At 48.6% G+C, this 13,957-nt stretch overlaps 2 protein-coding genes across 2 annotated transcripts; both read left to right on the top strand.

Moving 5' to 3' along the window:
- Positions 1 to 4,825: 4,825 nt before the first annotated feature.
- UCRPA7_6200 (putative killer toxin subunits alpha beta protein) lies at positions 4,826 to 9,631 on the top strand (the record flags this gene model as incomplete). Its single annotated transcript, XM_007918739.1, has 8 exons — positions 4,826 to 5,064; positions 5,120 to 5,282; positions 5,757 to 5,966; positions 6,022 to 6,149; positions 6,293 to 6,623; positions 6,797 to 7,375; positions 7,622 to 8,429; positions 8,967 to 9,631. 8 exons carry the CDS (start codon positions 4,826 to 4,828, stop codon positions 9,629 to 9,631), a joined length of 3,123 nt encoding a protein of 1,040 aa, XP_007916930.1.
- A 2,101-nt stretch (positions 9,632 to 11,732) lies between these two features.
- On the top strand, positions 11,733 to 12,742 carry UCRPA7_6199 (putative pectate lyase protein; the record flags this gene model as incomplete). Its single annotated transcript, XM_007918738.1, has 5 exons — positions 11,733 to 11,937; positions 12,067 to 12,218; positions 12,277 to 12,375; positions 12,432 to 12,485; positions 12,542 to 12,742. 5 exons carry the CDS (start codon positions 11,733 to 11,735, stop codon positions 12,740 to 12,742), a joined length of 711 nt encoding a protein of 236 aa, XP_007916929.1.
- Between the last annotated feature and the right edge of the window lie 1,215 nt (positions 12,743 to 13,957).

The following is a 13,957-nucleotide window of genomic DNA, read 5'->3' as shown; positions in this document are numbered from 1 at the left end:
GGCGCCGTCGGAACTCCAGAAGTACACGAAGACACATCGAGGACATCATGTTCCACTGTAGTGACAATCTATGACGTTGCTACCTACACAACAATTCGGGTGATGGGACGGAGCCTGGAGCGAACCCGGTCTTCAACTTCGTCATGTCTTCAACTAAACTTCGGCCAGACTACCGCAATGACATTCCTAAGTTCGAGGACCAATGGGATGCCCACAAGCTTCGAGACCTGGGCTGGGTGTTCTGGGAAGACGAGGATCGGCGTAAGTCTCTAGGTCTGCACGAGCACATCGGTCTTAAATATATCAAACCAGAGCCCCCTGTGCAAGACTGGTTCTCCGGCACCAAAGCGTCCCTCTGGAGGGACTTGTACGTTTCGGCGGACACCTAGAATGTTTTCACGCTGTCTATGGTTCACAATCCTGTTTGGGGTGAGGTAGAAGGATATCCTGCATTCATCGCGGCGATTGAAGACGTCGTGCAGGTAATCGAGACGCTTGAGCAAGGAGGTCTGAAGACGCTGAATTGATGGCTCTATGAAAGCAGAAGCGGTATCAACTTTCTCTGCTCTCTTTGAATGTATTCATGCCATTTGGCGTCAATGACTAGATAAGCTGGATATCCTGGCTGAATTCAGTGGCCCAGCTCCACGTTATCTATCTAGAAAACACCCTCCGCGAGCAGTGTAATGTACCAACACAAATCACAGTACTGTCAACTGTTAGTGTCATTCATATAAACAGAAAATCACAAGCAAATCATCTTTCCATCCGGTGCCATGAAGCGTGCTTGGGTTACATTAACGAATGCTGTTTCCCCGCATTCAAGTTGCCAAATGAAGACAACCATCACACAACACTTGTCCGAATCTGGAACAACCTCGCCCAATCTCATGATCTAGATGGTGGTTTATATGCAAGAGACTGTGAAAGTCAGAACACCGGTCAACTCATGCCTCGGGTTTTTCAAACTCCCCGATGCTCTTACGTATCCATTTATTTCTGTAGTTCTCGCCATAAAAGCTGCCATTGTTCCAGCTATAGCATAACCCTGATATACTTTGACGCCGCGTAGTAGACATAACCTAAGGCTTACGACTCAAGATGACTGACTATGCGAAACCTTTTTACACCTGCCACGAAGTCAGCCAAACGTGCCCGGTAGAAGCAACAGTGCTCGGATATTACCCCAACTTCGGTGTGAATATCACCCTCGCCGTCGGCTTCGGGGCGTGCCTCTTTTTCACATCAACGGTTGGTTTATGGAAACGGACCTGGGGATACACGGCTTTTGTCACAATAGGCTGCGCTTTAGAAGTTGCTGGTAAGTACACAACCGCCTCAACACTTCAGCCTGTGGGTGCTTGTCGTCGCCCGCGATCCCACAGCGTCGCAGCTCACTGGCAGCTAGGGTATGTGAGTCGCATCGTCTTACATGGCAATCCATGGAACAGCGACGCATTTCAGGTCCAGATCATCTCAATCATCCTCGCGCCGACGCTGCTCTGCGTCTCCATATACTTGACGCTCAAACATCTGTGCCTGTCGATCAACCCGACGCTATCACGCATCCGTCCAGATCTCTACCCCTTCATATTCCTACCGGTCGACCTGGGTTGTTTGACAGTCCAAGCAATCGGCGGCAGCTTAGCTTCGGTTGCCGCACATGACCACCCCAATCTACTCGAGCATGGTAATCGGACCATCATTGCTGGCATTTCCCTGCAAGTCATCGTACTCAGTGCATTTGGTATTGTGTCTGCAGATTACTTCTTCAGAGTGTACAAGTATATCAAAAGCGGCAGCGCGTCAGCCGCAGCTCTTTCTGTCTGGCGTGATGGAAAGCTCCGAGTATTCTGCTCGGCTGTGGTCACTGCGTATCTGGGCATCCTCATTAGATGCATTTACCGGTATGATCTCCTTGCCGAATACTAACCTTGGTCGTTCTGTGCTGACATTACCAAGCATTGCCGAGATGGCGGGCGGCTGGGGGTATGTTTCTGACCGTCGCGAGCAGGGACTGATAACACATGCGCTGACTGACATAGAAATCCCATAATGCGCGATGAGATCAGCTTCATTGTATTGGAAGGATTGTAAGTGGAGTGCTCTTTCCCTCTGGCCATTCATAGAGAATTCCAGCTAAATGTGCAGTAGCATGATTTTGATCCCAGCTATCTCCCTGGCATCCTTTCAACCGGGTATTATGTTCCCCCAAATGGCTACCAAGATGAGCTTGAGTCTAGTTATGAGATGGCGACGAAGGGCAGGTTTATCGGAGCAGCCATCGCCGAACAGAACCGTTGACCCGGTCCCGAAGAATGAACAGCCATTGACAGCCCAGAGTAATGCTGAGATGCAACAAACATCTCCCTCTACTGAGGCCCATTAGTTTGGAGAGACATTAGTGATTGGAATCGTTGTCACTGTTCACTTAGGTAAACATCGCTTCATCGTACCATTCGTGGTGGAATGAACTAAGTAGGTCTATAAAGAGTCCATGATATCCGCCCTATTTGTGATAAGACATTGTGTTCATAATCAAAACAAGGGGCCCGGTCATATTATAGTCCCAGAGTTTGTCGGAGTTCCAAGATATTTGATATAGGCTATAGCTACATATGAATTTCCTTCCATATATCTACCTCGGTCGCTCGCCGCCCTCTGAACCTCGTCTGAGGCGTAGGAATCTTGGGTGAGCCCCACCGAGTTGAGATAGACATGCACATTTCTGCAAAAACTCGGTAGTTGTCGGGATTCACAAGAGCATCCTCAATCTCCGTAAGTGCGAGGTAATAACAGCGGTTGTACCCGTATCCTTTGACTCCTTGGCCAAATTGAGCGTTCTCCTGGTCGAGGTCTTTCCAGCAATGAGTTAGAAATTTCTTATCAATAGAATCATATAGGGCTTGACTTACACTTGGTAGTGTCAATAGCATGGATCATCTCGTGTAGTATTGTGCCTGAAGCAGACTTATAGTCATCAGGATTAGGAGGTGATCCGCTTGTGCTGTAGTCCAGATTCAGCATCCCATGATAGTCGCTTGTGAATTGGTTGGTGCAGAATAGTATCCCGTTCACCGACCCCAGTATCTGATCATTAGACATGTAATTGCCCCTGAAGGTCTGGCCTAGTGTTTTCCCATCTGTACATGGCCTCGAATTCTCGCCTTGTGCTAAAATGTGTATTAGTACCTCTCTTGAGAAAGATATGATATGTAAGTGACATAACATACAATTACCAGCTGAAAATTGCAAAATAATGGTGTCTTCGGTCCCTGGAATCGAGTAATGCCAGACGCCGGTGGTATCTAAGGCCGATTTAACACCCAAAACGTTAAATTTTCATGGCTGCATCTCTTACAGTCTCCCACAACTCCCCAAGTCAAACTATTTCCAGTGCAGAAGAAATAGCCTGCATTTCCTGACATGAGTCCTTGAACGGCACCATATACGCCTAGATTGTGCTTAGCAAATCACGGCGTGTCAGTTGACTGCGCGAGAAATTACCTGATACCTCGTTGAGCCTGACTTTAGAAGCGTCATCTAAGCCAGTGATCTTGGAAAACCCGAACTTGGCACCAAACATGGCCTTAGCATTATCCGCACCACGAGAGGTCTTCGTCAGTGGAACAATGGTATCTGCGTTCACTACCATATTGATAGAGGACACGGCGTTCTGTGCCATCAGCACCGCGTTATCCCACATGTCATCGATAGAAGCGCCCTGCACCGTGATGCCCTCGCAGCCGATTGTAGTCCACGTAACGGCAGCCTGACATTGTGCAAAGGTGAGGAAGCTCAGTCCACCCTTGAGGAATTTTGCAATCTGCATCGCGGACAGAACGTTGGACAAGAGCACTTGACGGATGGCAGCAGCTTGCGCTTGGAACCTTTTGCAGCAGCTTTAGGATTTGTATTAGAGTGCTCATGATTACATGCCCCATGGTCTAGATTAGACATGGGCTCATTGTACACTAGCCTGGGTACAGCGTCGCGTGTTCTATTTCCTGCGTGTCCAAAGACCCATTTTCGGCCGGCTTTTACGGGACGACGATAGCATTAAACTGCCCAATGTCAAGGAGATTGCTTCCCAAACGGACGGTATCCACGGAAATACTACAAGGATTTGCGGCACAGACATATTTTTCCGGCACTAAGATCCCAAATCGAGGCGCTCCAGAAGGATTTACGGCACAGGGCTGGCTATTGAGCACTAACTGGGGCCAAAACTGGGGGATGCCACGAGATTTTGCGGCGTCGACAAGCTTTTATAGCATAGACTATTGTACCTTTTTTAAAACTGGCGAACTCGTCAGCGCTACAATATGTTGTAACGACTCGAAGGATGCATGCTCTGGACCTGTCTACGGTCGTACTCCGGAGTCTGTATCTTATGCTCATTCGCCCGTCGCTGGTTTTGCTGATGTTCGGGTCACGCTCCATGCAGGTACTATTGTAAGGCACAGTAGGATATGCCAAGCCATACCCACCTGGTTTGACTCTATTATTGACCCATATAGTTGGCTTTTACCATAACGTTACCTCCTACTAATTAGAAGTCATTAGTCAAGTGATTGTATCAGATGCTTTCTACCCTTGCATACTAGGATTGACCCATCTAAGACTGGGAAGTTGTCGCGTGAGTAAGGTTCTAAGATAAGAGTAGAATTGAGGCACAGCTATGCACAGTTAGCAGGTACAGCCCTGCCTCGGCTCCGGGTTCCTGGACCTTTGTCTTCACGAGTTGATAATCTTTGGAGCCCCCCTTCAACTAGCCAGTGGCTGTCTCAGACGCATGCGCCAAAGTCGTCAGACGACCACACACATGGACAAATTGGTAAAAGGCCTTTGGCTGGCCGCCTCGGTCCTTTTTTGCTTTTCAAGTGTTGGATCAGCGTTACCAGCTACTAGTCAATATGCTGAGGACCTGCCGGCCAACTTCAGCCACCCCTTTGCTCAATTTGGAATGGCTAGCAAGAAGAGAACGGATAAGAACATTGAGCTGCGAATCTTACCGCTTGGTGCTTCTATCATGAGTGGCACTGGCTCGAGCACTGGCAATGGGTAGGCTTTCCTCGACTTTGAAATTTCAGTGTTGTCCAGACTAACCATTCCACAGGTGTCGAAAGCCTCTCAGGGATGCTTTAAGACTTGACGGTTGGAGCGTTGACATAGTCGGCAGCCTCCACAGCGGCACTATGGTTGACCACGACATGGAAGCTGTCCCTGGAGATGTGCTCACGCAGATTCTTGCCAGAGTGCCACACTCCACTGGTTTCAAGGTCAGTGCGCGTCCAAGAGTAGAGAAGGCTCTATCTTGTTAGTGCCCGGAAAGGAAAGGAGAGACGCTGATCTCGATTCTGCATAGCCAAATATTGTCATCATAAATGGTGGCACGAACGATGCTAATGGCCCCGTTGACCCCCCTAACGCTGGTGTCCGTATGAATAACATACTCAACGCGCTTTGGAACGCGGATGGCATGTCAGGTACCTGTATTATGCTATCAACATTAATCCCTACGACCAATGCAAATGGTATTGCAAACCAAGACACGATCAATACCCAATACCGTAATTTGGTACAACAGCGTGCTGCAGAAGGCCAATGTATCTACTTAGCCGAGATGTGGCCAGAAAACCAACAGTGGCTGCAATTTAATACAGACTATCTGGCTAATGAAACTCCTCATGTTCATCCCAACGTTCGTATCTCGAGTATACTAACCTAATTTTATAAGCTGACTATGGAATTAGGACGTCGGCCATGCAAAAATGGCTGCTGTTTTCTACAATGCAATCAATCAAGCCATAACAGACAACCGAATTGTGGCGCCAGGAGATTTCACTATTGGACCCAGTGTTTGTGCCAAGTACGGGGGTACAGGAGTCGATGCTGGGGGCCTCACACAACGTGGTTCTGGTTATGACGATGGTATCTATTACCATGATAGCGAGGAGATGGGGGTGAGTGCGGCAAATTCAAAACACCTACCTAGAATTCACTAATCAACACCGACAGGTACTTTGGACTGCGGACAGTGATTGGGATCGCGGACAATGGAAATTTGCTCGTCTGTTTGATCGCAATTATGATGATCTTGTTGCTTGGATTAATAAGACCAGCTCCTCCCAAGTATATGCGGTTTGGTAAGCCATGAAAATTTCTTCCTATTCATGTTTTTTATTTTTCATTTCCTCCTTACCTAAAGCTCTCACTCAGTTCTGGCTTCTTTTTCCTTACATTGAACTCTTCCTATTTGGTAGCGCAACGAATGCTAATCTACTTGAAGGGCCAACTCTGGTGACGGAAAGGGAGGCTTCACGCAGATGAGCGACCTGGTCCCAGATTTGAACTGCCAATATACAGAAGGTGTTAACTTCATCGACATGAACTCCGACGGTCTCGATGATCTAGTTTATATCGACGCAGATGGAAACGCCTATCTATCGATCAACCAGGGAGATGGTAATCGCGCTGCTGGAAAGTCTCCTACGTTTAAGCGCGTCAGCAGTACCGCTATGATCAAACCGACAGAAGGCTATGCTCGAGACCACGTTCTCCTGGCTGATATTGACGGGGATGGCCGAGGGGACTATGGAGTATTAGACGACTCCGGAAACGTATACTTCTGGAGAAATGGATGGATTGACGATATACCTGCATATTGGCAGTATCTGGGTCAACGCTTCACGGGAAAAAACATGGGCGATCTCAGAGGCACTAGATTTGAAGACGTGAACGGAGATGCATGTAGCCCTTTCGATCTCTTGTTTCATGCGCTAACCAAGTCCAGGGTCGTGACGACTGGGTGTGGCTCGACGATGTGGGGAAAGGTTATGTCTACACTAACGGTCGAAGTTGTCTGAAAGGCGTCGAAGGGAATGGCCTCAATGTCGCCTGGCGCGCAGGCTTTTACAAAGGTGAATCCTCAGGTCCAGCCTACAAGGGCATGGGATCATATGTTACTACCAAGGAGACCTATTTACGTGATCGCATTCACTTCGCACGAATTTACGGCCAATCAACGGTCTTCGGCAATCTTCCCAAACAGGACTATGTCTTCATGCAACATACAGCGGTCGATGGTAAGCATCGCTTCCAGATGCGTGTATGGAAGAACACTGGCTACGGTGGTACCAAACTGCTCGCGGATGGCAACAAATACTGCAATATGATGGGCCACTCGAATGGTATGGTAGATTACGTCTGGACATACTCGTTCGGAAGAATGGAGATGTGGGCCAACCGAGGCAAGGGGACCATCACTGATGCAGACCCTGATGGCTACTGGAACTACCAGGGAACTATCTGGACGCCACCACAAGATATGGACCGGAGGGACTTACACTTGGCTGACTGGGACGGCGATGGGGTCTGCGACATCATTTACGCTAATCCAAAGGGAGGTGCTGTTCAAGTTTGGATTAATACCTTTCCAACCACTGGCAACTGGAACAATTGGAAATATTTGGCCAATCCAGCGCCAAGCCTGACCTGTTCCCAGACGAGGGGATTGGGCATCTATGACCTAGCTGTGCGTTTTGCAGACATTACAGGAAACGGACGTACCGACTACCTCTGTATTGAACCGGACAGCAGAACAACCGGTTTCACTCAGAACAGTGACGGCAGCTGGACAAATGCCGGACAGATCAAAGTTTCCATAACCAAAGACCGTGCCAATCTCCGCTGGGCAGATGTCAATGGAGACGGGGCTGACGACCTTCTCTGGGTCGAGAAATTCTCGGGTGACGCCTATGTCTGGTATAATGGAGGTCCAGCTGATCCCGCCCAGGCGCTTGGTTCATCATTTGCCTGGGCAGGACAAACCGAAAAAGCCTATGCCGGCAATGTGCAAGGTTCTTGCGAGTTCTGGACTGACATCGATGGAAACGGTCGTGCCGACGAACACTTCGTGCTGGGTACGTTTAACAATAAGGCCAGGACCGCGTTGAACCCGTCATGCGGACTTCAAGACGCCACAGGAGACGATTCCAGCATGGAGAACATTCTTCCTACAGTCCCAGGATCATCTTCTGGTGGTGGTGGTGGTAGTGGTGGCGGCAGTGGCGGTGGTGATGGTGAAGTCCTTGTGCCTCCTGATATCTGGTCGAACCCCAGCCCAACAATCGGATGTGCGCCGCCTTGTACTCTGATCCTCCCACCCCTCGATATTGGCCCCGTCACTGTTACTTGGCCTGCAATCACCACATCTGTCTGGTCATTATCAGGAACTATTACCACAATAATAACGACCATTATTACTCTGGATCCTTTTGTGGTCTCGGAAGTCCCCTGGTGGCCTGTCACAATTGGCACCGGAGATGCGAACAACGGTGTTATCCATCCCGAGCAGAGCGTTCTGCCCCCCTTAATCACGATTGGCTTGCCAGCCAACATAGCCACTGTATCGACAACTACTTCTGGTGATAACACCACCATAGTCCCTCCCTTATGGGCCACAGGCGGGCATGTTGGCAGTTTCCAGCCCATGCCTACCGTCTCAGTGCCAGTGCCGTCCGGCCCGACAACCGATCCGACCCGGACCACCAACCAAGGGTCCCACACCGTGTCTTACACGAGAACACATCCAACAACCACATGCACGTCTCACTGCGGCGAGCGTGATTGTGGGTTATTTGGATGCATAGGGGGTGGTGTTAGCTGCGGACTGTTCGGCTGTCTTGGCGGCTGTGGACTTTTCGGTTGCAATGGGGGCTGTGGTCTTTCTGGCTGTTCGGGTGGGGGAGGCGGAGGCGGAGGCGGCAATGACAATCCTGGAGAATGCGAAGGAGAAGATTGTGGTTGTGAGGCAACCAAGACTGTTACTTCGTGTGGCGTCCTCTGCACCCACACTGCGGACCTCACTACGACGCAAACTGGCGAGTGCTCTACGACTGAGTGCATCACCACCAGCTGTGGGCGAGACACTACGACCACATCGACCACCACCACGACCTTAGAAGAGGAGGTCCTTATTACAGCCATTGCTACTGACGGCATCTGGACGGAAGACGTGACAAATGCATTCGCCACAATGGTTTATAATGATGTGATGAGCTGGTGGTCCGTCGAGGATGAGGCCGCTGCTGCTGCTGCCACCTCGCAAGCCACCACCACCGTTATCGTAACGGCGACAGCCACTCAGACAGTTGGTGGAACTACTACGGTTGTAGTCACACCGACATCGCCAAAGACAACAAGTACCACAAAGGCTTCTCCAACGCCTACACCGAGCTCCGCAGTCCAAATCGTTCTCATGGAGTATTACGAGAAGAGCGAGGGTCCAGGCGATTCCAACAAGAGAACTTACGATTGGCAGGTCTTTGCTACAGACTACGACGAATCTGTAGACTACTGCAATGATCAAGACTCCATATACACTCAGGCTACCACACAAGTCCTGAACTCAAAGGAACCTTTCCCCTCGAAAGATGTGGGCAAGTTTGACATCAAGAAGTTCAGCTTGAACAATTGCAAGTACACGGCAGAATCCACAACTGAGGTTGGGACAATGGCATGTGATGAGGACGTCAGTATTCACTGTCAGGCCGCGAACAACGTTGGACAGATATACGAATGTAATGGGTTAACTGCCACCGAGGGAGGTGTCTGGTGCTACTGGTAGAAGAATTGGAATGAGTAGTGGTTCTAAAATAAAGAGAATCTACGCAAGATGAATGTAATAAGAAGTGCACATAAGATAATAATTTAAAAGAGTCCATGCACGAATATTAGGGTGGTTTTTGCAAAGCCCGGACCCAAAGCCTTTACTGGATGTTGCGCGTTCTTGAAATCCAAAGTATACTATTGCAGCATATCAAGATCTGTTGCCAGCTTGTCTAAAGTAAGCTCCTGTTCAACTTCACTTTCCAGAAACGTCCATTTCTCCTGCGAAAATTCTTCAATAGTCTTGGCTCGACATGTTACAGATCTGGCTGCTTACCTTCTTTCCATTTGATGATTTTCCTGACAAGAATTTCTCTAAAGAGATCCATGCAGACTTAGTATCATAATTGAAGTTAATTATGTAACCTTTGAAAATTTCTGTCCGTGGTCAGTCAGCTTATCCACAATGCTCCATTCGATTAGAGGGCTTTCTATAAGATAATACTTACCCCCTTTGCAACCTTCCACTTGAGTACGGACACATACTTGTTGTCCATGAACATATTTTATTGCCTTAGACTTCGCTGACTCGGACATCGCGATCTTGGTGAGCACTCTTTAAATGCGTTTTGAATCACATTTCCTAAAATAAGCAAACTATGTTTGAAAGAAGTTCTTCAGCGATACAGAACTCTACTTTATATGGTCTTTGCCAGCAACTACAGGTATAAATTATAGCCTTACGATCCTATGAATCAATAGTATACGTGGTCAAACATGAACTGTTCATCATAGACACTATTATTTTTTTTCATATCGAACTCTGTGCTTGATTCACGTATGTCATTTGTCATTCTAGGGAGTGAGCTGTGAAAAGTTCTGCATAATGGCCAATCATGGGAGGCCATGCCATGCATCGATATCTGACTCAATGAACATTGGAAGAAGCAGACAATAGGATTTTGATGGGGTCTTGTGTGAGCCATGTCCGTGATCTAGTAAGTTGAGGTGAGCAAGGTTGGCTGTTCTCAGAGACAAGGTCTCCCAGAGTCTCCGTGCCAGCACTCTATTTCATCCGGGCTTTTCTGACTGTAGACAATCTAATTCGCACCCAGAATTGAGTGAGGCCAGTCGTTAAGAGCACCGCACTACAAGAGCATTGTAAGCTATCTATGACACGGCCAGCATCATGCCAAGCATGAGATCTATTTGCGTTCATGCTCTCGAAGTGGAAAGCGGACGATAAGAGTCAGATGGCTGAGCCGGGGAAATCATATTGAAAAAGGATGCGAAGTTACCCTTTTTTAATTTTCCGTCGAATGCGCGACAGTAGGCAACTCTTGGCATGTTGACTAGCTGTAAGCCAAGATATTGGCGCTCAGGCATTACATCCCAACCCAAGCTTTATTAAGGCTTACACTTCCAAGCTGCATCTTGCTCCTCACAAAATGGTCGCATGGTGCTGAAACAAGCCATATTTCTTCGCCCCTCCTTATAGATTGTTGGCAATAGGTGCGGCTATCTGTCGCCGCAAAAGAGCCGACTACCTTAACTCGACGGCAGCTCTATGTGTGTCTATTAGCCCTAAAACCACAAGCACCACTTTGCTAGACTTTCAAGCAGCCGTGAGTCAAGCTATCCACTGTAAATCCTTTCCAGCCTCGGTATTTAGACATCTATCCCAAAGGAGAGAGCCAGAATGCTTATTATGGTGATATAATGACAAAAATGGGGATTCAAGTCGGATGGGTTGCATTCCACGCTCGAGGATATCTCTGCTCCCATAGTTTGCCAGACATGAATTATACGAGCCTTCTTTAGATTTCAGTATCACGGGTTTCCACAGTGCCTAGAACTCATCACGCCAAAGATCTTAACTCGTAACGGCGGATGACCCCCCTGGCCCTTTTGTCCACCAATAAAATTCGTCCATTTCTTGGCTGTTTCCCCTTTTCGGGCAAGCCATTCTTACACTCAATTCAGTGAGAGTATCTCAAACTAACATATAAAGGTCTGTCATCGAGGGCTGAAAGGACCTCAAATTTACGTAGCAACACGGCCATTCTAGCTTTGATTGCTTCTCATCCCGAGTCACAAATTCCGACCTTAAATCAGTCATAATGCTATTTTCCAAGTCGTTGGCGCCTTTGCTGGCTGCTCTTCCTGCCGCATTTGCTTGCAATGGATACACTGGTGGCGTCCCAGTTCCTACCAAGACTGTGACTAGCAGCAAGGTTATCGAAGTCAAAGCCGGTCAAACTTATGACGGTGGCTGGGCCAAGTATGATCGTGGCTCTGGCGCTTGCAATGAACAAGCAGAGGGCGGTAAGTGAGGGCACATGACCCAGTCCCCAAAAATTCAAATCATTCCTAGCTCCTTGCTGTGTTCTGTTATTTTTAGTATCAACTCGTGGCCCGTACTTCTATGAAGAGTAGTAGCTAACTCTTGCATAGGTGACGCCGATGCCGTCTTCCTCCTCCGTTCCGGAGCTACACTCAAGAATGCCATCATCGGTAAGAATCAAGCCGAAGGCGTTCACTGTGACGGTCCGTGTACGCTTGAGTTTGTATGGTTCGAAGATGTCTGTGAGGATGCCATCACCGTCGTAGGTTTCATCCAAGTGTCGTGTTTAATCGTACATCACTGACTTGAGACGCTGCAAGAAAAATGACGTGGCTGGCCAGCACTCCTGGATTATTGGAGGTGGCGCCTATCATGCCTCCGATAAGGTGGTGCAACATAATGGCTGTGGAACCGTGAATGTCAGTTTGACTTATCTCGAAGATGTTTTACACCGAGTTGCTCATCGCATTTACAGATCATCAACTTCTACGTCGAAGATTATGGAAAGCTCTACCGATCATGTGGCAACGTAAGTCAGCCCACCATTCGCTATATAACTATACTGATCACTTTTGTCTCGCGCAGTGCAGCAAGCAATGCAAGCGAAACGTCTACATCGAAGGAGTCACAGCCGTGAATGGTGGCGAGCTTGCGGGTATCAACTCCAACTACGGCGACACCGCTACTCTCAAGAACGTCTGCTCCGACGCCAAGGTCAAGTGCCAAATGTACAATGGCTGCGCTGGAGGTTGCGAGCCCACCAAATCTGGTGTCTGCTCCGGTTAAAGGAAGCCGCGTGGAGAAATTGTCACTTTGCTGATGCAGGCATCGTCACCAGACGAAGCGATGAATACGATATTGTCCTTCTTTGCACATACGGGCCGCCCGTAACGGGAATTTCAGTTGTAAATATTTATATGAACTCAGAATAACAACTCAGCTGTACTTATGATTCGTAGTCTAACTTGCAACCGCATCTCACATACCGAGACGTCAAAGAGAGAAAGCCACCCCTGATTCCACAAGATATGGGGTAGACACCCGGGATTCCACAACAGCCTCCTCACAATTGCCTTGTCTTTTATGCACACAAGGTCGCATATCCACTCACAACAGCTGCAGTTGCAGCAACGATCCATCGTCCGTTGTTCGAGTTACCCCATCTAGCCACTATGTCTGCCATGTCTGTCTTTTCAGCCCATTTCTTCACGGTACTCGACGCCGAATGCCGGTACACAGATGGTATCCCATTGCCGTGCGGCATGCTGAAACCTTCGTCTCGCAGCAGAGTCTGAGCTCTCCATTTACCAGCGCCGTTGATACCTGGCTCGAAGTACATGAATGTGATTGGAAGGATGGAGCCTATGGCAAGCGCTGCAGCAGCATACAGGGTCCGCTGTAAGGAAGCCGGATTGGCACATGCCAGAAAGACATTTGAAAGCGTTCCAGCTGCAGCTATTGGCCGAACCCACACAGGCCCGAACTGATACATGTGAAGCCATAGCTTGGCTATGACAGGCGCGGGTAGCTTCAAACCGGCCAGGCGCTTGGCAGACACTGAGTCTTGCGCTGCCATTCCTAGACACTGTTAGCATCTCAGGCTTCCCGGGCCTTGCTCTGGCACTTACCAGCAGATAGCACCGGCCCCGCGGTTGCAGTCCATTGTGCTAGGGCTATAATAAAAGCGAAGTTCATTCTGATGCAAGCTTTGATGAAAATCAAGATGCCAGTTGGTAGAAAGCTCTAGAGCGCCCCGCGATTTATGGTAAAGGATGACGTTTGCTGACTGGCGGGGTGATATCTTGAGGTGTCGGGAAATCAGTACGCGACACTGTTTGCCTAGAAAAGCCGTAACATGCGCCCCGTGTTCGACTACAAGTACTACAACATCTTCTGCATTTCACGTCATAGTCTAAGCGCCTTGTATAACTAAGTTCAAAGATCCTGTATCATCAAAAAGGTGCAGATGTGAATCCGCAAATAGGCGTACTTTTGGCAGCC

This window comes from Phaeoacremonium minimum, assembly GCF_000392275.1.
Source record: "Phaeoacremonium minimum UCRPA7 unplaced genomic scaffold PA7_03_scaffold_455, whole genome shotgun sequence".
In the NCBI taxonomy this organism is placed as follows: domain Eukaryota; kingdom Fungi; phylum Ascomycota; class Sordariomycetes; order Togniniales; family Togniniaceae; genus Phaeoacremonium; species Phaeoacremonium minimum.
Note: the sequence above shows the minus strand (reverse complement) of the source record. Positions and strands in the feature narration are given on the sequence as shown.